General features: G+C 39.3%; 2 protein-coding genes across 4 annotated transcripts; one reads left to right on the plus strand and one right to left on the minus strand.

The window, feature by feature from the left end:
• Window positions 1-712: 712 nt before the first annotated feature.
• Window positions 713-24,939, plus strand: LOC5509787 (gamma-aminobutyric acid receptor alpha-like). Of its 2 annotated transcripts, none has more exons than XM_048729584.1 (10): window positions 713-798; window positions 11,147-11,348; window positions 19,169-19,261; window positions 20,115-20,188; window positions 20,447-20,514; window positions 21,300-21,520; window positions 22,139-22,221; window positions 22,376-22,513; window positions 23,000-23,349; window positions 23,975-24,939. In XM_048729584.1, exons 3-10 carry the CDS (start codon window positions 19,212-19,214, stop codon window positions 24,272-24,274), a joined length of 1,284 nt encoding a protein of 427 aa, XP_048585541.1. In that variant the 5' UTR covers window positions 713-798; window positions 11,147-11,348; window positions 19,169-19,211; the 3' UTR covers window positions 24,275-24,939. The 2 variants fall into 2 exon arrangements, with proteins under 2 accessions (XP_048585541.1, XP_032234690.2); XM_032378799.2 differs by lacking the exon at window positions 713-798 and adding an exon at window positions 10,685-10,789.
• LOC5509788 (gamma-aminobutyric acid receptor subunit beta) lies at window positions 3,268-15,612 on the minus strand. Of its 2 annotated transcripts, none has more exons than XM_032378797.2 (9): window positions 15,383-15,612; window positions 9,911-10,019; window positions 8,359-8,432; window positions 8,084-8,151; window positions 7,625-7,845; window positions 7,290-7,372; window positions 6,594-6,728; window positions 5,962-6,311; window positions 3,268-5,465 (listed from the first exon to the last, which is right to left on the minus strand). In XM_032378797.2, exons 2-9 carry the CDS (start codon window positions 9,961-9,963, stop codon window positions 5,160-5,162), a joined length of 1,290 nt encoding a protein of 429 aa, XP_032234688.2. In that variant the 5' UTR covers window positions 9,964-10,019; window positions 15,383-15,612; the 3' UTR covers window positions 3,268-5,159. The 2 variants fall into 2 exon arrangements, with proteins under 2 accessions (XP_032234688.2, XP_032234689.2); XM_032378798.2 differs by lacking the exon at window positions 15,383-15,612 and adding an exon at window positions 9,291-9,388 and having other exon boundaries at window positions 9,911-10,267.
• Window positions 24,940-26,081: the final 1,142 nt, after the last annotated feature.

Consider the following 26,081-nt stretch of genomic DNA (forward strand, 5'->3'; position numbering starts at 1 on the left):
GTGAGCCGATAAACGTTAGATATTTTTTTCTTGGAAACATAATTCGTAATAATAATGTATGATTTTATCTTTATTACAAGAACCACTCGTATGAGGGATTAGCTTCCCTTCAGACCTTACTGCCAAATTCGTCGTTTTTGCGCGACCTCGGCGAATCCGAAATCCTTGTCTCGTTTGGGAATAGCGCGTACACAAGCTTTTGGGGCGGTTTGTTGAGGCCACATTTGTAATAACCTGCCACATTTGTAATAACCTATCTGATATCTCATAAAAGAAACATCGTATGCCATCCAAACTTGTTAGGTGTCATGTAGGTGTCATGTAGGTGTCATGTAGGTGTCATGTAGGTGTCATGTAGGTGTCATGTAGGTGTCATGTGGGTGTCATGTGGGTGTCATGTGGGTGTCATGTGGGTGTCATGTGGGTGTCATGTAGGTGTCATGTAGGTGTCATGTAGGTGTCATGTAGGTGTCATGTAGGTGTCATGTAGGTGTCATGTAGGTGTCACGTGGGTGTCACGTGGGTGTCATGGGTGATGCAACCAGGTGGTCACGTGATATGTGACGTTTTCACTCTTATAAGTTTACCGCTTGGCACGTTCGTGGTTGACAGCTAGTTCTCCAGGTTCCGGTGAGTGTAGGAAAGAAAGGGACCGCTACGCTCTTATTGGCTAGCCTTCCTGGCGTTTTCAGGCAGGCGTCAACGGTGCTCGGTCCAGTCCCACTAAAGTCAACTGCGAACACCGCGAGCATTGTTGTTGTTTATTTTGGGATCGACCGTATGACATCGGAAGAAAAGGTAACTTACTTAATTTATGCTCGATGTCATTTGTATTTTTAGATTTTTGTTTCTCTGAAATGAGCCTTTCTCTAAAGATTTTGGTCTACACGTTATTTCTTTTCTTTTTTCTCTTCTTTTTGGTGGGGGGGGGGGGGGGTAAAAATACTCGGGCCCTAACATTGCGTGGGACCACCGTTGTTTTGGTAAACATGTTTCATTAATTGATATTTTTACATCTTCGTTTTCAATTTCTTGGACCGAGAATTTTAGACAATTTTATTCAAAATCTTTAAAAAAATGAGATACATGCATCTGATTTTCTTTTTTTTTTTGACAAAACAAGTGACGGCCTGTCATATATATTTGCATTCTTTATGAAAATAGAATATTGAAAAAGCTCAATATTACCCAATTGGAATTTTAGTATTTTTTTTTTCAAATGCTGGTTTATTCAATTTGTACATCGCCATAATTCAATTAAACACGTTTCCGCAGGTACATGAATTGTTGTTCTGGATATGAATTTGTTAAAGAGAATAAAGAGCCCCTGGAGACCGTAGATGGACCGCAACATTTCTGAATGGGTTTTGCTTCCGGTCGAAGAGATGCTTTCCCTAACAAACCATCTAGACACGTAACTGGCACCCAATCAATTTCACATTATTGGTTTGCGCCGAGAAGATGTACTCAATAAAACACTCAGACAGGTTTCTTTAAAAAAAAATCATGACTTATTCATTACATCGAAAAGAAAAATCCATTCAAGAAAAGTCCCACAACTAAATTTTTAAAATTTGCATTTGCATGAATCATTGTAACTCGTGAAAAGGGTCGTGCTGAGTAAAAGAAGATCTTTGTAAATAAAAAACAATAAGTTCAAAGAGTTACAATGTAACTTATGAGTGTTGCGGGCGTCTTCAATTTTTTAAAGATTTTATTTAGAGTGATTTTTAAAAGTGAGTATCAACCAAGCCGATGACTTTAAATGTATAAGAAAAGGTATTTGGAGTTGAAATTTTCTTGTACCCCTTTGTATCACAAAAATACTTACTATCATGCGAAGGTTACGTGATTGAACAAATCAAGAAGTGATTATATGATTTAAAAAAAGGTAACAAATTCTGCCTCACCTTTACCCAGAGATGCGAAGGAAACGCTACTTTCCGCTCACATAGTTATATGTAATGAAAGAGGGCCAACACACATGGTTTGGCGCTAGCGGCCGCTTGACGAAAATCGCCCGATGGTTTGCAACCACCAGTCGAAATAATTGATCATCTGCACCACGAGTAATTCGCGAAATTCCCCCGTTCGGTTATGATTAGCAATAAATAGACGGCTATGTAAATGAGTCGTTGTACGCTGTTGCACCCAGCGTGTAACACACAGATTATTAATATATAATGTTATCCGTTAATCCCCTGTAACTGTTCGTGGGTCACTAAAAGACGATCTTCCTTTACTTGATATGTGCATGACACAAACAATTAACAAGAAAATAGTGATTTGTGGTTGTGCGTAGCTTTGTATAATGAAACAGTTCTGGCGTGTAGAGTGGGTTATTAAATGACATGCCCTCGATTCGCCATGCTGTATGACACGTTTAGATGGATCGTGTAATTGTCTTCTTACTTATGTCAGTGATCTTTATCGGTTATATGTTCTACTTAACCCGGCTTAAGGTTCGTCTTATGTTTTATTGGCAATCGCAGCTCGTATTGCTCAAACCGCCCCAAATTGAAAACAATTTGTGTTTTGAAAACATGAGATTTTGCGATAAAGTCCTCTGGTACAGTATGATAACCAGTTTCACAGCAGTCCTAGTTCCGTATCACTCAGCATTTGTTTTGTTTTTATCTTTTTGCCTCGAATATTGTCGATTTGAACAATCCAACTACATAAATGATACAAAACTATTAACCTTTCCTGAGATATAAAACCAGGTTATTTCATCCAATAGTTTGTTCAGAAAGTATCGTTTTTTCGAAGCGATTTTCATATTTGTTGCTTAACGAGCGGCGCCCGGGGGGGGGGGGGGGGGAATTCTTCCCATGTCACCTGATAGGGATGCTCGTCGTATTTTTTAGGGGTCAAAATCGGGCTTTTTTTGTAGTTGAATCCGCGAAAAAATAGGCTTTTCCCTTAGAATTAGGATTTTCAAGGGCCTCTGGGGAATTTTTTTTGGGTAGCAAGTTTTGGTGTGTGGGTATATTTAGAGGTATTTTTCGACAAGCATCCCTATCACTTTTACTCTGAAGAACCCCCTCCCCCCCCCCCCCCCCCCCAGGGGAGCGGCGTTTACTGCACAACTGACCGCGTCACGACAACGTCATCGATCATCGAAATTTGGGGTGCCCTCATAGTGATGTATATTTGGGTTTGACTGCAGATATAAAGCCGCGAAAAGGATTCGCGAAAAGGATTGATTTGATTTTCCCGTTCTCAATTATCAATTCATTCCTAGTAATGGTCATTCTAAACGGTTAATTTTTATTATGTGGGCCTTTTATTTCAGTCATTCGGCTGAATAAAGAACTTCATTTTAAAGACAACCTCCTTGATATTACTTAGCGCTCGAAAAAATAATAAATTCTATAGTAAAATAATTATTGAAACTGTGATTGATATATCAATATGATAGGATTATTAAATAAAACGGCCAAGATTAACCATAGTTAAATCATTAGCTGGCTAACTTAAAAAGGGATATGGGATTGTTATTTCAGAACTTCTAAAAGTACGCATTGGCGGCCGTTGCATTCACATTTTGATTTTGTAAATAAAAACGGCTTTTTGTTGAGCTCTCCATCACGAAAATTAACAAATTTCAGTACTTGTGTGGGTTGTGGCATTTATTTTGGAAGAATTCTACCAGATTGTTTTGTTTCTTGCAATATGGATTTGTTAGCGACACGCGAGCGAAAGCGTATTGACGATTGTGGTTTGTTAACCTGCGGTATAGCGTAGTTAAGTTTTTATACATTAATTTTGAGCATAAAGGAAGGGATGTGATATGTTATTCAGTAAATACGTTTTTATTGATTTCTCAAATGAAAAAACGCGTACCAGACGACATAATTTTTCAGTAATACGGAACTATAACCGCTGCTACGGAACTACTACCACTATGTGCAAACGAAAAAAAAACATATATATCAATAAAATTTGAAAATGTTTAGCCTTTTCTGTGCATCTTATATGCATAAGTAAATCTGTAGTCGAGAGCAATCTTAATATGAAGTGATACGGAACTGTCGTATACTGTAGACAAAAAGCGAAGAGAACTTTGATAAGACCCAGATAATTCTTATGCCGCTGTGTCCAAAATGTCCGCCAGCTCATGTACTCGCGGTCGTCAAAAATCATTTATTTTAATGATGTTTATTTTTTAATGATATATATGACTGCGGAACTTAGCAGTTAACTCTAGAAAAAAAGGACTTTCCTTTCAATTCTTTTATACCATATTTTGTCTATTACAAGAAGATGTGGAAAGTTTTCTTTATGTTTCATGCAAGACCATTTAATATTTTAGTTTTTCTATCATTTATTTTTATTTTTGAACGAATCTTCTTCCCTGCAAATCCAGGTTCATGTTTAGTATTAATCAGCCTTCTCGTTTACTTCACTCGTTCCAAATCAACATCACCCCTAAGTTCGTCAACTCTTTAAAGTACTTTGTCTCGGAGCGGTTTCCAAATATTTTTTAGCTCTAGATAGGGGCTTTCTCCGGTACATGCTATACATGATACCAGTTACTCCATGCTACATGCTCCATGCTACATGCTACATGCTATACATGATACCAGCCCGTCTATTTGCTATTTCCTTTCTGTTCCGCAGATCGATGTCCTTCAACAAATTCCTCCATTTTACCAGACAGGCAGCTGACAGAAGCAGAGATTCGAGCAATATCGCGAATCAAATATTACTGTCCTCCTTTCCAGCCCAGAAACAGTCCATTTACTTTGTCATGCATTATTCTATGCTTGTGTCTTTTTCGCTACTTTTATTCACATCTCAGATGTGGTATCCAATTCAAGGTCACTTGACCATTAGTATCCGATACAGGAAGTCCTCATGGTCACATGACCAGTAATATCCGATACAGGAAGTCCTCATGGTCACATGACCAGTAATATCCGATACAGGAAGTCCTCATGGTCACATGACCAGTAATATCCGATACAGGAAGTCCTCATGGTCACATGACCAGTAATATCCGATACAGGAAGTCCTCATGGTCACATGACCAGTAATATCCGATACAGGAAGTCCTCATGGTCACATGACCAGTAATATCCGATACAGGAAGTCCTCATGTTCACATGACCAGTAATATCCGATACAGGAAGTCCTCATGCAGGCGTCTTCCTATTTCAGAACACTTTCAGGTAGATACACCAGTAAAGAATATTAAAGACGATGAACACCATTGGGAACACTATCCTCGCAAACTTGTCAACGTCGCTGTCATGAAGCTCCTCCTCATGGCTGCCTGTCAAGTCGTTGATTGACAGGCGTGGCTTGGGGGGTGTTGGCACATTTGATTCGTCGTGTTGAACACTGGGATTCATCTCCAGAAGCTCGGATTTTTCCATTGCCCGTGCATTCCCGTTTGTCTCGCGCTTGCGAAGGCTGTCCAGCCACGGCACTCTCTTTGTGCTGTTACCCGAGTTGAGAATCTGTTGGGCGCGAAACATAAGAGGGTTTTTGTACGTTTGGTAACTTGCCAATCTTTCAGCGTTTTTAGGCCACAGTACAGTATATCTGTATGTATTACAAACGTCAAATTTTAACGCTAAGCACTATACTCCTCTACTATCTCGTTAATAAACTGAAAATAGAGAGGATCAGGCGTTCAGGAAGAGTTTGACTATAGTCTTAGTGCAAAATTAGACATGATTGCATCAACTGTATCAACAATCATCGTTAAGTTATTATTTGTGCCTGGCAAATAAAAACTGTTTTTTATTTTCCAAACACTCACTACGCATGGCTTATCAAAAGTCCACGTAAATAACAGAAATAAGAGAGACTCCTAATATATCTCACTGATGGACCAAAAACGATTTTGGCACAAATTAAAAATTCTTTAATAACAATAATAAGCAATTCTTGTTTTAGGTACCGACCTCATGGAGCTTCGAAGAGCTGCCTTTAATTCTAATTTTCTCTTACCTTTGAGATTCTTCTTTTTCTTCTATCGTTTTTATACTTGCTGATGACGAATACGATCATGCACTCTATCAGCACCAGGAAAACGAGACTAAACGACACCATGAGGTACCAGTCTAAAGCCTTCGGGTAACTCACTCTCGGCATGGCGGCGTTGACGGACCCGAGCAAGAACATAATTGTGAGTATGGTGGTGATACCAAGAGCCATACGGTTCCCCATGTCGTCTTTGTCCATCCAAAACACGATCCAGCTTAATAGTACTACGAAAATGTCAGGTGCGTAGACTTGAATCAAGAAATAGCCCAAGCGCCGCTTGAAAGCGAAGTCGACTTGAAGGATCGAGTAGTTACCTGCGAGTGAGACGCGTTATTTTTAGCGATCTGGATAATATTTTCAAGAATTGTAGTCGAGCCTCTATCGTTGTACAGACCCTTATTAACATTTGTATGTACGAGTGTTTTTTTTTTTGCTTTCATGAAATGACTTACCTTTTTAAGCGGTCACCTGCAATTTCCAACAAAAAGATGACCGTGTGTACCCATTGAAGAAGGGAATCATCCCGCGTATTTAGTGGTATATCAATGCCCCATGAAGACCGCTGAGGCGTAGTAAAGTAAATAAGTCATCCTTACCCATCATCCCATAGATTTCTTCGTATTCGCTGAGTTCGAGGTACGTGAAGATGAACTGCGCGAGGTTCTTATTTCTGACCGTGACACCCAGGGGAGACTGCCATCTATACACGATATTCTTGGTGCTGTAACTATCTGCAGAGAGATTTGCGTTGACATCCTCGTCAAGCTGTCACATTTAGATAAACACTTGTATTGTATTTTTTTTATTTGCTGCAGTTAGTGGCCTATATGGCATGAGAGTGTCACATTGTATGACACACGAACGAACATATCCAAGAGAATTTTCAGAGTCAGATCTAGAATAAAACAGGAGATTCAAATCAAGGATAGATTCCATAAAATGTAATCAAAATTTCCATTAGATTTTTGGTGAGCTTTTAATTCTCAGGGTATTCTGCCTTCAGATGTTGGATGGTGTTTAATAAATCTTTACAAATAAACTCTAATCATCGCCATCTTTGAGTTGAGGCTGTTACGCACTGTCCGGCGGACATGCGGGATAATGGTAACAGGAACAGGAAAAATATCTTTTTCGTTTCTCCGTCCTTTTTCGCTCGCCCGAGGGGGCTTCCGAGGGATCGATTTGGCTCAATAAAACATCATTTACCGCCGGCAGACAGGCTAACTCCGTGACCGCTCATAAACTCCTTGGTACTCAGTTGTCACATTCAGTGATATGAAACTGGTACTTACAGCTCCCAAGTTTCAAGTGACACTGCTGCTCGTCCATAGGGAAGTCGTGCAGTTTCATCTCACATTCAGCCGTTATAATGGTCCTTCGAGCCGGAAAATTAAAAAATACACCATTTCAAAGACACTTTTAGAGGGATGTACGAATGTCGCTTGTACTAATGCCTATTTCTCCGTTTCACTCGAGCAGTGATAGAAATGACAAAATTATCAAAACATTGTTTCTTAGACATGCTGTTATAGGAGGAAGGAGCAACGCAATGAGAAACGAAGAGGTTTCTAATCTTCTGATGACGATAAATTGAAAAATGTACGTCTTCTTTATATATGGTACTTACATTCTGCTATAGACCACATCACCGTTCGGGTGAATAGTCATCATGCTGTTGATATCGTCATCGGAGGCAGTGAGACTCGACTCCCGCGCATTATAGCAAAACGGATCTGGCCTCCACATTTTAGTGATCTCATCTCCCTTAAGAACTACACTTTTATTAAGGCGATTCGCCAATCTCTCATCCTTCCAGAACTGACGGAAATATCCGAATAATTTGTATTCCTACAAAGAACAACAAAAGGAAAGATGGTATTTTTGTGCTGTATACATTAATGCACTAGTATTAGAGTATCTTTATTAGGTAACAAGGAGTATGCAACTTGAAATAACTCTATTCATTTGGGTTGCCGTCTAGCGTCAGTCATAAGTGTCGCATGGCTGTCCACCAAGAAGGATTGGAGACAACAATAACAACAGAGATCGCCATCACTGAACTGTCGGATGGCTCAAAGAGCCTTACCATGTTTGCTTCTTCGATATTCCCAAATGAGCTGACGTAGATAGACAAGTCCACGACCACTGCTGGCCCTAAATAAAAAACATAGACATGCCTAAATAATTGGTATGAACGCTTTTATAATCATCATCATCATTAATATTTTAATATTATCATTATTATTATTATGAGTGCCTTAACTGGGACATGGAATAAGCGCCGCGGCTCATTTTTCCTCCAATCACTTTTCTTCAATTCAGAACAAATGGCGTGTTTGTTTCCGAACGCCAATCTCTTACCTTCTGCGTCCGGTCTCTGCGCCTTATCATACCCAGCAAATAGCGCGGACGTCAGTGCACTCTCCGCATTCACGCTGCAAAAAAAAAAGAATGACGCCTTTTTAACTTTTTCAGTGCTCCAGAAAAGCTCAAAGGTATTTATCCTAGTTAAAGGGCTTAAAATGTTCGATATACCGTTTTTCACAATGTTGCGCGCGCGTCCAAAATGCCACAGACTAGGGGGCCATAGCTGATCCCAAATGATGCGGACAAAGGTGAATTTGACTCTAGCGCCAAAACTCTGCAAAAGAAGCACTCTCTGGCAGGTTTTTCTAGAGCTTCGTCTGTGAACTCCACTTTGTACGCCATTATAGATCAGCTGTGGCCCGCTGGTCTGTGGTATTTTGGATGCGCGCGCAACAATATGAAAACGGTCTATAAAACAGTGTCAACCTGGCATTGCCTCGCTTTCGCGATCAAATTCCACAAAACCCCCATATTACCCGGATATTATCTTACTGCCAAATGTTGTGGACTATGAAAAAGAAAAGACTATATAATTAAAAAAAACAAAGAAACGAAAGAAACTGATAAACGTAAAATATGAAGTACAGAAAAAATTTAGTTTCAAATCTGACCACGTTAGCTTGATTACGCGAAAATATCCTTGATCCCTAGTATCGTAAATATTCAGGAAGCACTGAAATCATTTGGCAAGCTACATTATACTCTGGATCAAGAGATGAAGACTTTCACATCCGCTTCTCTAATACAGTGCGACTTCTAAGTATGTTTGAATCGAAGGGTGGAATGAATAAACAATATAGAAGCTAAGGAATATTTTCCGCAAGTTTGTATATAACAGACCTTCAAATACTTGAGTTGTGTGAGCCATTTTTTTTCGTATTTATTATTTTCGTATTAAGTATGCAACAGCTGTTTGCAAGCCTTACCATCTAATAAAAGTATAAGCGTTTCACCTAACGTAGAGTGCTGGCTTTATTTTCTTGAATCTTCTTAATTTTCTCATATGGTTTCTCCGCCAGATCCCCTAACCACCAACGTGATAACAAAAACATCTAAATATTTGATAATTCCATCAATCCCTCTGGAGTTGAGTGATCCTCTAATCAAGCCTCGAAGTAGCTTATTATCATTCCAGTACTAGGTCTTCAGTTGATTAGAACTTGCCGCAGTGTTGTTCAGTTTGATAACATAATGGTCATATGCAGACATTTTGTGGAGTTGTGAAATGTAGAACTGAAATTAGGGTAGCATTGAGTTTATTGAAATAACTAATAATAAAATGTTTGGATTCATAAGGGCGTTCTAGTCATTTCAAAAATAAAGCATTTTCTTATGACGCTTCATGCGTATAGCATTTGATAAGCCGGAGACTCGCTAGGAACATCCCAATTCAAGCTGCGACCCTCAATCGTGCATTTCAAGCGTTTTGAATTTACCCCTACAGACAAAATTAAGATGAGATGAAAGGAAAAATAAATAAGGCTCATAATTTCTTTTTTTTCTTAGAATATCCATGTGGCACTTAATGTATTATAGGTATTCTTACCTTAGAAATAAACTCCACAGCAAAGCCAGCCACATTTGCACTCCGTTAGCCATGATGTTGATCCCAAAGCCTTCAACCCCTAAATGACAGTGTTGTTGGAGAGGTGGGCCTAAATAGTATTGAGGTGATTAGGGTTTCTGTGTGTTTATTATGCAAGTATAACCATTAAAGCACGTTCCCTTTCCCCGTAAGCCTTTGTTCTTTTTGCTGACTTGCTGTGGTGTAGATGGTGAAACCAATAAAAAAAGAACTTGAATTAAACGGACAGTTTGTGTGTTCTGTTATCTTGACCTGATCAGCAAAGAAAGCGAAGGACATCTATCAATTTGAAAATATTTCATGGTAATGAGCGCTGGCAACGTTAATTGGAATTTTCGACCGCAATGTGGAAAAACTCAATAAAAAATCAGATTATCTCATCGTGACCATGTAAACCAAAGACCAGATAATGATTTTGATAAACCAGATAACAGCAGCTTACATCTAAACCAAATGTTTTCTTAGGTCTATAATTTTATAATTTTAATATTATTGTACTTTGTTTACTAAAATGCCTTTCGTGAGAAAGAAGCCAGCTTCTAAGAATGTAAAATGTAACCTGGAGCAAAATAAAACAAAGAGTACATGTTCGTTGGTTAAGACAGAATAATTCACCCTATAGTGGTTTGGTTTTTTATATACACGCTGATTGAAAGGTAAAAATTGACAATTGAAACTAGATACATAATTACTGTAAGTGCAAAATCTGAATTTATGCCATTTGTCTTTAGGAGAAACAACAATAAACGCTTGAAGGCTTGTTGTAGGGTATAACAGGGAAACATACAGTAAATACTCAGGACTCAAAGTAATCCCATTTCACAGTACAAGTAAAAAAAGGTGTGATTTATTATGATAATTTTGTCAAATAAGGACGGAGAGGGTTGTAAGTTTGAAATGTGTTGTGATGAAGTGTGTAAATTGGTTATTAAAACTAATTATTAGATTTTTTGTGTCCTCAAAATCTTCTTTAATCTATTCATATTGTTTACTAAAATAAACCTGATCTCGTCAAGCTTTACTAGGGCCCTTTCAAGTCATATTTTTACTGTCAAATGGTTTTGACATTTTTCAGATTTCTCGAATTGTATTTCAGATTATCATGTCTTCCTATTCATAATGTCCCTCTTCAACATGTAAAGATATTCAAATGTACATTCTCTTAAAAAAAATTATTTATTATTTATTTATTTTCAGACGTAACTCTGCCATGAATACAAAGGATTAATTAGATCCGACAAAAAGGTTGACAGTTTGCTAGAATGGCCCTTCTGCTAGCTGAAAGTTTAATCACTAATGGACTTGTGTGTGACGCCTGCTAGTCTGTTCGACACCGGAGGGTTCCATTTCGCCTTGGTTCGTACTCTAAACATCTGTGTAAAATACTCGATATTCTCAGGTAAGATAAATACTACATTGAAGGATTTAATCGTCATCAGCTAGTATTCAATTATTTACTCATGATAAACATGAATAAAACGAGCTAAATGACGAAGTCAGGAGATTGAGTTTTATACCTGCCAACTCTCCCGGTTTTGCCGGGAGACTCCCGGTTTTTTATCAAATCTCCCAGTCTCCCGGTTTTACCTCAAATCTCGCGGTTTATGACCAAATTTTATTCAGTCAAGTTGTTTTTGAAGTAGAATTTGGATTTAAGCCACGAAACTCTACAATTCTTATGGTTTGTATTCAAGTTATGACGTGCAAATGATTGCAGATATTGTAAGTTGGCGTTGTAAATCATTAAATCATACCGGCCACAAATATCTAAATATATATCAAATATATAATTTTCTTTCGCTTCATCACAGGGTACCCAACAACAATAAAAGTACGAATATCTTTGCAGAAAAAATGCAATATCATACAATTCAGCAGTTACTAATTAACCTGAGACGTGAAACCAAGACGCTTCGATTAAAGGCATAGTGCTCAGTCTGTAACTGTATAATAAGTGTCAAAATAAAAACACATACATCTTTTAGCAAAACTCAAAGGTTTTTTTAAGGTTTTTTTCTAAAAAAAAAAGGGGGTGGACTAGGGGGCCATGCCCCCCCCCCCCCCCTTCTAGCAGCCAAAAATACCGTAAATGTAGGAGACATTATCTAAAATACAGGAGAAAATGCCTTGAAAGGGCCTTTTGGGCCAACTCCTGTTAAAAATCCGGGCTACGCCGCTGCTAGGGGTTGGCAGGTATTTAGATCACATTTAACCACCTTGTGTCCACATTGTGCATCCAGGACATGCTACTTTTAAAGTACTGCTTTTAAAGCTATTTCCAAAGCTTCTTTTTCTATTGGTATTTGAGGCGTCACTTCTAAAGAGCATAATATTAGGAAAATGCCTCTGAAAAGGGAAGCATTACAGTCTTTTAGTCTTTTTAGTCATCACTTGGCGATCTCTTTTGAGATTTACATATTCAACTGCGCCACAAATTCTTAATTTTTTACATCCTACACCCTTAGTTCTTCGAAATATCCCTTTACATTTTATAACTTTGTGTTTAGTTCCAGGCTTCATCTATAAAAATTTGTAATAAATTTGAATTGACAAAACTTGGGAAGGATATAAAAGAGACTTATAATTGATGCTAGATTTCGATACACACCCACGCACGTTTGATGGCACAATAACAGCAAAGGTTTTTTTTCCAAAGAGGAGAGAGCGTTTCAAAATAATTCCTCTAATTAGCTATTGCTCGATATCCAACCGTTTTTATTTTAAACTTTTCTACGTTTAGAAGAGAATTATTGAATAAATTTACTATACAAAAAAACACACGAGAAGTGACCGTAGAAGCTCAGCTAGAAATTAAGCCTCGGGGATGGGGAGCGAGCGACGCCTGCCTTAAAACGCCTGTGAGGGAGGCTACTAGTGTCGGGCCTACTGATCACTAACAAATTACAACGCAGCCCTCAAACCGGATCGGTAAGCTAGTCTTACTGATCACTAACAAATTACAACGCAGCACTCAAACCGGATCGGTAAGCTAGTCCTACTGATCACTAACAAATTACAACGCAGCCCTCAAACCGGATCGGTAAGCTAGTCCTACTGATCACTAACAAATTACAACGCAGCCCTCAAACCGGATCGGTAAGCTAGTCCTACTGATCACTAAAAAATTACAACGCAGCACTCAAACCGGATCGGTAAGCTAGTCCTACTGATCACTAACAAATTACAACGCAGCCCTCAAACCGGATCGGTAAGCTAGTCCTACTGATCACTAACAAATTACAACGCAGCCCTCAAACCGGATCGGTAAGCTAGTCCTACTGATCACTAACAAATTACAACGCAGCACTCAAACCGGATCGGTAAGCTAGTCCTACTGATCACTAACAAATTACAACGCAGCCCTCAAACCGGATCGGTAAGCTAGTCCTACTGATCACTAACAAATTACAACGCAGCACTCAAACCGGATCGGTAAGCTAGTCCTACTGATCACTAACAAATTACAACGCAGCCCTCAAACCGGATCGGTAAGCTAGTCCTACTGATCACTAACAAATTACAACGCAGCCCTCAAACCGGATCGGTAAGCTAGTCCTACTGATCACTAACAAATTACAACGCAGCACTCAAACCGGATCGGTAAGCTAGTCCTACTGATCACTAACAAATTACAACGCAACCCTCAAACCGGATCGGTAGGCTAGTCCTACTGATCACTAACAAATTACAACGCAGCCCTCAAACCGGATCGGTAAGCTAGTCCTACTGATCACTAACAAATTACAACGCAGCCCTCAAACCGGATCGGTAAGCTAGTCCTACTGATCACTAACAAATTACAACGCAGCCCTCAAACCGGATCGGTAAGCTAGTCCTACTGATCACTAACAAATTACAACGCAGCACTCAAACCGGATCGGTAGGCTAGTCCTACTGATCACTAACAAATTACAACGCAGCACTCAAACCGGATCGGTAAGCTAGTCCTACTGATCACTAACAAATTACAACGCAGCACTCAAACCGGATCGGTAAGCTAGTCCTACTGATCACTAACAAATTACAACGCAGCACTCAAACCGGATCGGTAAGCTAGTCCTACTGATCACTAACAAATTACAACGCAGCACTCGTACCGGATCGGTGAGCTAGTATTACTTAGCTAGAGACATTATCTGAAAAAGTTGACAAAATCGCAATGCATTGTGGGATAGCTTGGGGCTCTTTTTATATAAACGGTATGTTGTCATTATGATGGAGCACTAAAAGTACAAAAGACAAATTCTCTTGTTTTAAGGATTTCGAGGTGAGTCTGTTATTGCGTGGCTTTTTTTTTTATCTCCCGCGGGCTCGTTCTCTGCATAGACCACCTGCTTTTGATTTTTTATGTGGATTTTCGTTTTTCAATCATTTTATCTTCTATGATTCTCAGGCAACAGCCTTTCTAAAAGCAATCCGAACTGGATTCTTAATAAACAGGCCTTTTTTATAGAAAAAAATACCAGTAGGTTTTGTCCCGCCGTATAATTGCGGTTTCAAAAGCTTGCACGCTTACTTAGATTAACTAACTTCAAGGGCGGTAGATGGGTTATGAAAAGAGATTGGCCAACAACCGGATGTTCAAATGCCTTAAAGCTCCTTCATTGGGTCAGTTATTGTTGAGGAGCGTCCATTTTTTTTTCGTTTGAAAATTGAATAAATTGAACGTTAATCATAAGATGATTTTCGTAATGGCATGCAAACACTTTCTGTGCTTGCGTTTTAGTCATTAACTCTTTTTTATTTTGTGGAGATTGTTACAAATTGTCGCGCGGTTTACTTTGAGATCTGACCGGAATTTTAAACGAGAGTTTTTCAGATAGTGGCAGTCAGCGAATATTTTCCTGAGAGAGTAATCGAAAGTATTTTTTTGTTTCGCTTTCAACTAATTTGCTACACCAGAGATTTTTATTAAAGTTGAACTCGTCTGTACTTGCGACCGTAACGATCAAGTAGGAGTTTGTAACATCTGTCAATAAGACGCTTTGTACTTTAAGTCCACTTAGAATGAGTGAGGAGGTTTTCATAACCGTTTATCATCACTGGATTATTAGAAACACAGACGTATTCAATGTTTGACAGCTTGTGAAACTCTGCGATAAAAACAGCGTCCGTACACCTTTGCATTCAATGAAACCCCTAAATCCATCAATCAGAAAAGTTCATACCGCGGACAGGACATACTGGGGACCATCTTTTATATAGATTATTTCAAAGGTACCTGAAATCTAATTACAATAATAAAATGTGTAACTGTTTTCCTCGACGTGCACACAAGCAAAACTCAAGATTGAGTTGTTAGTTTGCAATTGCATGATTATCTTAAAATCAGAAAATGTACTTTTTATAGATAGTATGTTAGCGGCCATCCTAAGAAAACTCCACTCTTAAGGTGGATCGAGAGGCTAGATATACTTCATCAGGTTTTCTTACCTTCGATGTAGGTGTGTCTTGCTTCACTGATCAAAGCGTTTGGTCAAGTTAACGAATATTAGATTCAGTCTTATCTCGAATTTGCGATCTTAACTTTATGCATGCCGACACTCTGTCATGTTATTCTCTAATGAGCAAACCCGCCAAGCCATGACGACAACAAAACGTCCGAGTAAAGCTTTCACAGAAATGCAACCAAAACGAATTCAACCTTATCTTCAAACCAAGTCGTTGTGTATATGCTATAAATTGAAATTAGTATACCCTGCTCAACCATCAATTATTAATATTTCAATACATCACAGTTATAGAAATAATACAATTGTTGGACGTACATTCTACCTCTGAAAACAAATCGCTTTCAAAATTTGCAACAGTTCTTAATAAAGTTACTTAAAAAGAACAAGAAGTTCAAATTAAAAGCTAACGATAGCGTATCGCAAAAAGATATTTATCGAAACGATCAACAAAGAAGAATCTGCGGAAGGCCCTCCTATGTTGATGACAATAAACAAACTTTAATATGCTCTTGTAACATTTCATATTTTAATAAAATTGCAGTTCTGCTGCCACTAAACTTTAATAAGGTGGCTTTCATAACGTTCGATTAAACAAGTTCTTTTATCTAAATTAAATTCAACTTTAAAATTCAAATTCAATAAACCTCATATCGGAGTGAAAAGATAAATGCTTACCTATAATAATCTTAGTCTAACTAGTATTACTGTTATTGTTCATATCTTTATTTATCTATCTTTATTTTAATTTTATCTATATCTTCATTTCAATTTTATCTATATCTTTATTTCAATTTTAACTATATCTTTATTTAAACTTGAAGAAAATCACCTTACTAGACGCGTTCCCAGATTATACTTAGGGGGTGCGCAGTCATAGGTATCATATGGAAAAAGGGCTGTACTTCAAAATCCTTCAATAAGAACTGACCCAATGACAAATGGCGGCCAAAAAGAGGGGAGTTGCGCGCGCACCCTGCGCACCAACCCTTGCCAATCAATCAATCAATTACAATTGTTTATTCGGTACCTTAAACATGTATACATTAGTAGTCCGAGAAAACATCTATCAAGAGAGATATTAACGCGCCTGCTTACACATGTTCACATATATGCGAATATCTCAAACAAAGATTTTTTTATTAAAAATACTGAAAACCTCTTGTCAGTCATAGGAGTTAGTGCCACAGCATGGCACGAGTACACCCTAAAAATTGTTATATATAGAAAATCATTATATATTTTTTGCACGTTTTCGCACAAATAAAAATTGAAAGCACCCTATAAAGAAAAGCAGGACACAGGACACACACAAGCACGGTCTAGATATGCTTATCTCATCTTGGGTGTCATAAAATTTGAAGACATTTTGTTTAACAAATCTAATTACGAATAGGTATATGACTGCTACTTACTATACCGAGTCTTTCATTTCGCTTGCCCCGCCCTTTAAAAAGATGGCCCAATAATAAACTACACCCTAAAACACTTGTCTTTAGTTTCCAGTAACCTCTTGCTAGCTGTCTATAGTTTTCTAAGCTATGGCACTTTTTTGTAAAACATGATGCCTTGATGAACAGAAGAAAGCAGCCGCTTGCCTTTGGCCAGTGCGTAACAATCACCCCTTTCGCTATCTTAAATCCCAAACCTCTCTATCAAAATGTTAAACACAAGTCACTTGCACAAGCATGTGACTATGGAGGGATCGATTATGGAAACAAGTGCAGCTACAAAGACAGAAGGCATTCTAGTTTGTAGAAAGGCCTAGTCCTTTCTCGTTACGCTGCACTACAACCTTCCTTTCAATCTCCTAAAAACATTTACACTAAAACTAATTTGCGGTTACCGCTGAAAATAAGTAGTTTTCAAAGCTAGTCTAAAGGTCTGTCAATTTTTAGATTGACTGTTTGCTCTATTATTAATTCTAAGAAGAAAAAACTTCAAAACATGGCGCTGATGAGAAAAGGCAAGAAAACATAAAAATCTTCAAATGGCTCCATCAAATCGCAAATTAGAATTTAATGAAAGGTAGGCGAGATCGAACCGAACTGCTAATACTGCAAAATAAATGATGAATCCAGATAACGTCAAGTACAAGAGCTAGTAACGTGAGCTAATTAGCATATCATTACTATCATTACTATCAGTACAGCGGCGCGGCAAAACCCTACAACCAAAATGGCTATAAATAAACCACTTCAAAAAAGCTCGCGCTCTATTTATAAGGTAGAGATGTAAATGTACATCAAATCCGGACTTCACTCCAACATTGCACCATGGGTAAAACGGAGAAGTCGCACAACAGAATATGATTAGATAAAATAAAATATACCGCTGAAACAGGTACTATTGATTCGTTTCGTACTTGCATTCTCCCTTTTTCCTAGCTAATATGCCCCAGAGAGCAAGCCTTAGGATTATTATGGGAGGGGAGGGGAGGGGGTGACATCAGAGCTGTAGCAGGCCTCGAAATATCTAAGGGGGGGAGGGTGCGATAGAGAAACATTAAGAAAATTATTGGGATATTTGGGACACAGCCACGTCCTTTCCCTTTTTTAGGAGGGGTCACGTGCCCACCGCATGCTACGGCTCTAAATATCCCCCCTCTGCTAAAGGGGAGGGTGTGGGAAGGGGAAATGTTGCTGTTCGATAAACCCCCTTTCACTCCAGATAATAATACATGATGAGTGGAGCAAAACATTTCTGCATCCTGTCACCTCCTGTATAAGAATTCGCAATCTAGAGTTCTATCTGCCAATATTTGAAAATCAAACATAAAGTGCTTATCTGAATCGATCGCTAATATTCTTAATCTGTTAACCAACCTTGATTTGAGGTGCCGATATAGTTTTCAAATAGACTGGTAAAGAATTCGTTGTGTCGGGTAGGTCTAACCGACGCTACAATACCCGAATACAGTGGCAAGGCAATACATAACAAGTACTTCACCTTTTTTTTTATAAAGGGACTAAATAGTCAATTTCGTTTGGAATTAAAACCCGCAGATTCGTTTAGTGATATGGCACTCACATCAGGGCGAAGGGTGTGTAAGGTGCGAGCAAATCTGTTTACACCTGTTAGGAACATTCTTGTCATTTTTCAAGCCGTTGTTATATAGCTTACGTTTTTCGTGGATGCCACAGACTACATAAAGCTAAGATATAACGAGAGAGAAACACATAAAATGGATAGAACCAAGTAAGAAAAAAATTAACAATGAAGAGTGAAAGTGAACAATGAGGAGTGAAGGCTTTTAGTGGTTTTATTTTTGAAAGTGGTTTTACAAGAACATCTCAATCACGCAAACGCTTCCTGTAAATCACAACTCTTAAAGCTGGTAAGGATACCCTTTCTGTCCAGACGATGTTTTGTTCTTTATGCACGCATGGCTCCGGCATTGAATCGAGCCTATTTGATCCCCTGCAGCAACAAAAAGTCTTTTCGTGTTTGGCGTTTATCATCTTATTAGTTACTGCGAATTAATTTGACATTTATGGTCAAAATGGGCCATAATTAGCTTTATTACTACCAAACCACATTGCAGCCCAATTTCAGTAAAGCAGAACTCATTGAAATAATTTGAACACCGTATTCAATCAATTTTGCAACTCCATGACCACAATTGTACTTCAACAATACATGCCTTTTCGATGATAACTAAGCTAATCTTAGAACGAGCCTGATGTTGAAGTTTATGCTTTCCTATTGGTTCACCGTGTCTAGATTGTATCCCATAAATTCTGCTGCATTTTTTTTTTCTGTTCACTAGGGGCCAAAGAAGAGACTGCTGATGCGGTGGAAAAAGTGTCGCCATGTTTCGTCGCTCGGGTCCGATAGTGCTGCTATGTTGTCTTTTCGTCTGGTGAGTAGCCTAGTTGGAGTTTATGGCTTTTCTGGTGGCCATATCTGCCTCTGTATATGTACTCTAATAAGACACATTTTAATTACTCGCCTAACAATATAACAAACGTACCCCATGAAAACAGTTGCTATGATGCCTTCTCGTAAGTACACGTAGCAGAAAATATTCTAGCCACGCCCTACTATCAACGCCACTAATATTTTTATTGTGCCAATTTCTAAGATCAATCAACTAACAGTCTACAGGTCTATCGTTTGACAAAGCATATGGAAATAACAAACATATTTTAATTTTTAATTTTAATTTAAAAAACCCATATTCGTATATGTGGGACAGTCCTTATCTCAATAGAATTCTAGAGACATATAAAGCTAATCTAACAAGATTGCCCAGTATATTTCATTGCAGAGACAAAAAACAAGGCTTGACTGTAAAGTTTAAACTTGTGGAAACGAGGAAAGATTCTACTACTTAAGCAGTGGCATGCTATTTATTTCGCATTTGAATCTCGGCAAAATATATTTTTTTGACTTTCACAAATGCAATACCAACGAGAAGGTTTGTAAAAGCGTAAAACAACAAAATACATATCCCATCGCTTTGCTTTTATGTAGCTAAGGAAAGAAAATAATGACCAAAGGGCAGAACATTTTGTAATAGAAATAGAATACATTAGAAAATAGCAATTAAATCATGTATTTTTAAGACAGGAAATTACCAAGAATCATTGATCTTCATTAACCTGTTGCGTGACATGTCTGGGTCGAACCTCATCCCCAGGGCCTTCTGGGTAATTTTCAATATGGCGTCTATTCGTCAGCTATTGTTACGTGACAGATTCATCTGATTACAGTGTCAGTGGAAAGTGTGACTTGATGTCCGTTCTGTTCACCGATTATGACAAGTCACAAAGACCTCACACTGATGGTAAGACCATTACCAAATGCAGAAACATGTAAAAGCTTTCAGAACAAGTTCTATGAGCGTCTCTCTATCTGAGGTCTCTTTATTCAGAGCTATAAGAGGCCTCAAAATATTGGGTAAAAGATACAAAAATATTTGGGTCACAGCCACGCCCCTACTGGTAATTTCCTTATAATTTTTTTAGGGTAAACCGCACCACGTACCCCCAGTGCCTCAGCCCCTACTATAACCCTGTTATTTTACTGTACTTTCAATCTACAGGCCCGCCTGTCGTTGTGGATTTGTCTATTTACGTCAGCTCGTTTGGGAACATCGAGGAAGCAAACATGGTTAGCATTTAATTATTGCCACCTTATAGTGCGGCGGGCGCTATCGTTGCCACCAGAATAATGTTCTAAGAGAGTTAGCCTATTAGCATGCAAGAATCACACCGTTTATTGACGCAAACTTCATAACTAACAGGATTCGATCGTACTATGATGTCCACTCAAGCTTCTCTTGAAAAAAATTGGTTCAATTCCAAAAACTGTCAAGGTGGTTACGTTAGCGCTCGTCGAGCACTATGAATTGATAGCCCAATAAAGTGCGTGTGATAATTTTTCTTAGGGGGGGGGGGGTGCGAAATCCGAAAAAATGGACCTAATTTTTCCGGCGGGGAGGGGGAGGGAGGGAGTTCTCTGATAAAAATCTAACCACCTCCGAAAGAACAAAAAGGGATTTTTTTTATGCCTTTGCAGCATGCCTTCGGATTTGGCTACATAACAGAATGATCTAGCTTATGATTTTTAGTTTTTTCTACAAATAACACGTCTATTAAGAACCAAAAAAGTTGACTTTAGTCCGTTGTATGTGTGGGGTGCGTTCCCACCCCCTGCACCCCCCCCCCCCCTTGGGTAAGGGCCTGTAACACCCAAATAAATTAGAAAATAGCATTGACTATTTGCTGTTTTGACTTTCAGTTTCCACTATTACTCTTAGTGTGAGATCTCTATGTCGTCATCTTCAAATATACAAAAAAAAAACTAATGACTTTTGTGAATTGCGCTGTGTTTGTGTTATAATCTATATGCCCTGTAGTCATAATACATTATTCTAACTTTTCCTAATCCTCCAGGAATACAAATTTTTTGGCTATTTCCGTCAGTTCTGGAAGGACGAGCGTCTGGCGAATCGCGTTAATCACAGCGTGATACTCAAAGGTGACGAGATTTCCCGGATGTGGAGACCAGACCCCTTCTGCTACAATGCGCGCAAATCCAGCCTTACCGACGCTGACGCGGATATCAACAGCATGGTCACGATTCATCCGAATGGGGACGTGGTCTATAGCAGAATGTAAGTCTACACCTGAAGATGCACCCGAACTATTTCGCGCGTCCATTTCAGAAGTCTTACCTCTGGTCATTCATCTGAACGGCGACGAGGTTTATGGCAGAGTAGTGATGGTTTCTAAACTCCCCTTATTGCTTATAGCCGTAGCAGACCTCGAATTATTGGGGGGGGCGATACAGAAATATTGAAAGCAATGGGGGGCACAGCCACGCCCCTACTGGTCATTTCCTTATATTTTTTTAAGAATATTGGGGGACACGTGCCCCACCCCCTGCTACGTGCCCCACTAGTGCCCCACCCCCTGCTACGTGCCCCACTAGTGCCCCACCCCCTGCTACGGCCCTGCCCCTATGTATTTCCTTTGGGAATATTACTCGGCTGCGCTTCTGTTGGTAGATATAATCATAGCCTCCTAGCCTTGCAAGCAGATCCAGTGCTCCACGTTAATTTGTGCGCCACAGGATTAGTATTGGTCGAAAACAAATTCGAATAGGCTAGCACGCGACATAGATTATAGTATGTCGTGGATATTATTTGACCCCACTTTAATGTCTCAGTCTGATAATGATAATATATTAACTTGTATTGGCCAATTTTGTTTTTTTTTATTCCGGCTCGAAGGACCATTATCACAGCCGAATGCGAACTGAATCTCCACAAGTTCCCCATGGATGAACAGAAGTGCCATCTGAAAATCGGCAGTTGTGAGTATTTGAGTTGTGTTCCATAATTTTTTATTAAATGTAATGTCTTAACTTCGAGGTATTAGTAAAGCTTGCAGTTTCCGTCTTTTGTTAAAAAACGTGTTTTTGTTAAAACCAAAAAATGGGTTAACCTTGCTTCATTCTCGCTCACTAGACAGCTACACAACGCAGGACATCAAGTATCGGTGGAGACCCCCGATGAGCAGCAGCGTGGATGTCAGGAATAGGAATCTGGCTCAGTTTGCATTGACGTCGATAATAGAAGTGGAATACGTAGAGCACTATGACCTAGGTAATCAAAATAGGTGTGTGTGTGTTCAGGGCCGTAGCAGGCCACGTAAGATTGGGGGCACAATACAGAAACGATAAGAAAATATTGGGCCCCTACTGGGCATTTCCTTATAATTTTCTAACATGTTGGGGGGGGGCTCATCCACCCAGTGCCCCACCCCCTGCTACGGCCCTGTTGATTATTATTGCAGGAGAAGGAGGTTTTGCTTTGAACACAGGGTGTTTTCCTTCTTTTTTCGTGGATGAAGCTTTGAATAGGCAGGAACTCTCGTTTTCTAAACGATTTAGACATTATGATTTGTTGGTATGATTTCAGCGCGTGCGCTCACTCTCACAACCGTTTATCAGTATCTGAATGTACGGTTTCGTTTCGAAAGATGTCCATGTGGACATAATGGACATAATGTATGAATCACCTAATTCAAGTATATTATAAGAGAATGCCTAGGATCACAATTTCTAAGAGGTCTTTGCCTTACAACCTTAGGTAACTTCTCCATCATCCAAGTAGAGTTCACTTTCCAGCGTCGTCTCGGCTACTTTTTGATACAAGTCTACATACCGAGTATCTTTGTCGTCGTCCTGAGCTGGATCGTATTCTGGATGGACAAGGACAATATGGGCGATCGCATGGCTCTCGGCATCACCACAGTTCTAACCATCATGTTTTTGTTGGGAGCAGTGAACGCCTCCATGCCGAGAGTGAGTTACCCCAAGGCTCTAGACTGGTACCTCATGGTGTCATTCACTCTTGTCTTCTTGGTGCTGATTGAGTGCATGACTGTCTTCGTCATCAGTAAATACGGAGGCAGCAAGAAGAAAGAAAAGGAGAAAAAGGTAGTGTTTAGAGTTAGTCTGAGCACATACACATGCAAACGAAAAACGGGGCTATCATCGAGAATTGGAAGCTTCAATAGATCGACATTTTTCTACTTGGGACACACGACCGCTCGGACATTTCATATAGTTCTCAAAATGCTGTTTGGCTAAACCAATTTTGCTCTGGTCAGATCGCTTATTGACCGTGTTAATGTTATCTCAATGTTATATTTTCATCTTTTTTCAGCAAAGATTTTTTTCCCTTCTATTATTAAATAATAAAAATTGTTGATGTTGTTGCTTAACAACACCAAACAGAATTAAAATTTGTATGATTCTAAAAATGATAATTCCAAGATAAATTCTTTAAAGTAATTCTTGTAAAAGCTCGCCCTGAAAACATGTGTAGAATATTCATTGAAACTTGGTGAGATATTTGTGTTCCTAATCCCTTATTTCATATTCACATTTTGATTTTATCATTCTGACTTCTGAACTACTATCATGTTTGGATTAAATAAGGCTGAACCTAGCTATTTATCCTTATTTGTAAAAAATAAGTACCCACAAGTGCACCGAAAATCCTCAATACTTATAGACGCGAGTCTTCACTTGTCATCAGTAAATGTTGTTTCTAATCCAGGAAAAAGGAATAAAAGGCTTGTTAACGAGAGTCCCGATGCTTGAGAACTTGCGCAAGCTAGCAGGGAAGAACGAAAACACGCAACCGGGAGTCAAATCAGAGGAAATAGAGGTGAAATGCGTGGAGACCGTTGAGCCAGCAGCGCAAAATCTGCATAACAGTCTAAAAGAAATGGCAAGCAGTGACGAAAAAGGTTTACCCAACGACAGCAACATTGACAAGTTCAGCAGGGCTGCCTTTCCGCTAGTATTTGTAGTTTTTAACATGGTTTACTGGAGTGTTTACTCGAACGGCTATTAGTTGTTTTTACATCAACCACCGGACAGCCTCTCTCTGCTGGTGTGCGTACTCATTATCTTGCTTCCACCAGCAAGATAATAACTACTTCTGAAACACTGGGGTATAGTCATAACAGCGGCGTAGGCAGGATTTTTAACAGGAGGGGGCCCAAAAGGCCATTTCATTTCAAGGCATTGTCTCTTGTGTTTTAGATAATGTCTCATACATTTACTGTATTTTTGACTGCTAGAAGGGGGGACCGGGCCCGCCTCTGCATAAGTTATACGCCTGGTATAAATGCAAGCATAGAATAGACCGCCGGAAATGTCTTTTCCTGTCGGATGAACGAGGAAAGATTGGACCACTTATTTACCTGGGGTAGACCCCTATTCCCTCCGACTTGGACAACAGTATCGTAATACAAAGATCTCGCTATAAACAGAACAAGGGGTGGTGTCTTTCCGCCTAGAGCCTCGTTTGATAAGGGAGCCTAAATTTTATCTATTAAAAAGTTTTTTTTCAATTATGATCGTTAAAGGTGCTAGCCAGGAATTTTTTGAGAGGGAGTGGTAAACTGTGATTTGGTGCCCCTCTGTGTGCGCCTTTTTTATGGAATACATATCTGCAAGATATTAGAATTTGAGAACTTGATCTGATAAACAATAAAGGGTAACTTCCACAACTTACAATGTATCATTTTACTCCTTTATGAGTGGCAAGATCCCTACTATAGACTGAGGACATTATAGTGTTCAACCAATCAGGCTCTCCCTCGGGATCACACACATCCCAATGTTTAAGTCGAAATGGGCGTAACTCGGCATCCCGTTAAGAAAAGAGGAGCTTCAAGCTATCTCAAGCTTGGACATCCCACTAACTCAGAACCTCGCTATCCTGAGCATCCCGCTTATTCAAGCCCTTGCCAACTTGGGCAGTTCCCGCCAGCTCAAAACCTGGATATCCAGGGCATCCCGCTAACTCATGCCCTTGCCAACCTGGGCACATCCCGCCAGCTCGAGACCTGGATATCCCGGACATCCCGCTAACTCAAACCTGCGGGTCGTTTCTCAAAACTCCCGGTAATTACCGGTCCCGTTAGGGTACCGGTAGAGTTTTCGGGACTTTTCCGGGCGAGGAAGAGCGTTTCTCATAGCTAGCGGTAGCGTCCCGGTTGTTTACGGGTTTCCGATAACCAGATTATAATTTTCAGAGTTAATGAATAGATTGGCTAAATAATTATTAAATATCAATAAAAATTGTAGACTTGTCAATGTCTGTAGACAACTTGTACCCCAAACACTGCTGTGGCATCGGCACTTTTCGAAAAAAAGACAAAAAAAAGAAGATAGAGTTTCATTTTGTAGCAAAACTTCCAATACCTTCACAAATGTCAAATCATTCCACAGGAAAGAAACCTGATTGACTGCTAGGTAATCCCATAAAATGATGTTAGCCGTGATAGTCTCACTTCTTATCTGGTAGCAGGGTAGTGGAATAGTTTCCTCAAGTGATGAAAACTCACTAAACTCCACACAACTTGAAAATGGCGAGATTTAATCGGAAAAAAGCACCAAATTGGGTATTTCAACTTGGCTAATTCAAGATGAATGGTTGATCTATAAATTCAGCTGAAAATATTAATTAAGGAAAAACATCGCTTTGGGTATCAATTTTCGCATTAAAAGTAATTCCCGAGCTCCCATAAGTTACCGGGCGAGTTCTGGGATTTTTCCCGGGCCCTAAAAAAGCGAGCTTTTTGAGAAACACCTGAAGTGTTTATCGGGGGCTTACCGGGTGACCTTCCGGTTTTTCGAGTTTATCGGCGTTT

This window comes from Nematostella vectensis, chromosome 1, assembly GCF_932526225.1.
Source record: "Nematostella vectensis chromosome 1, jaNemVect1.1, whole genome shotgun sequence".
In the NCBI taxonomy this organism is placed as follows: Eukaryota; Metazoa; Cnidaria; class Anthozoa; order Actiniaria; family Edwardsiidae; genus Nematostella; species Nematostella vectensis.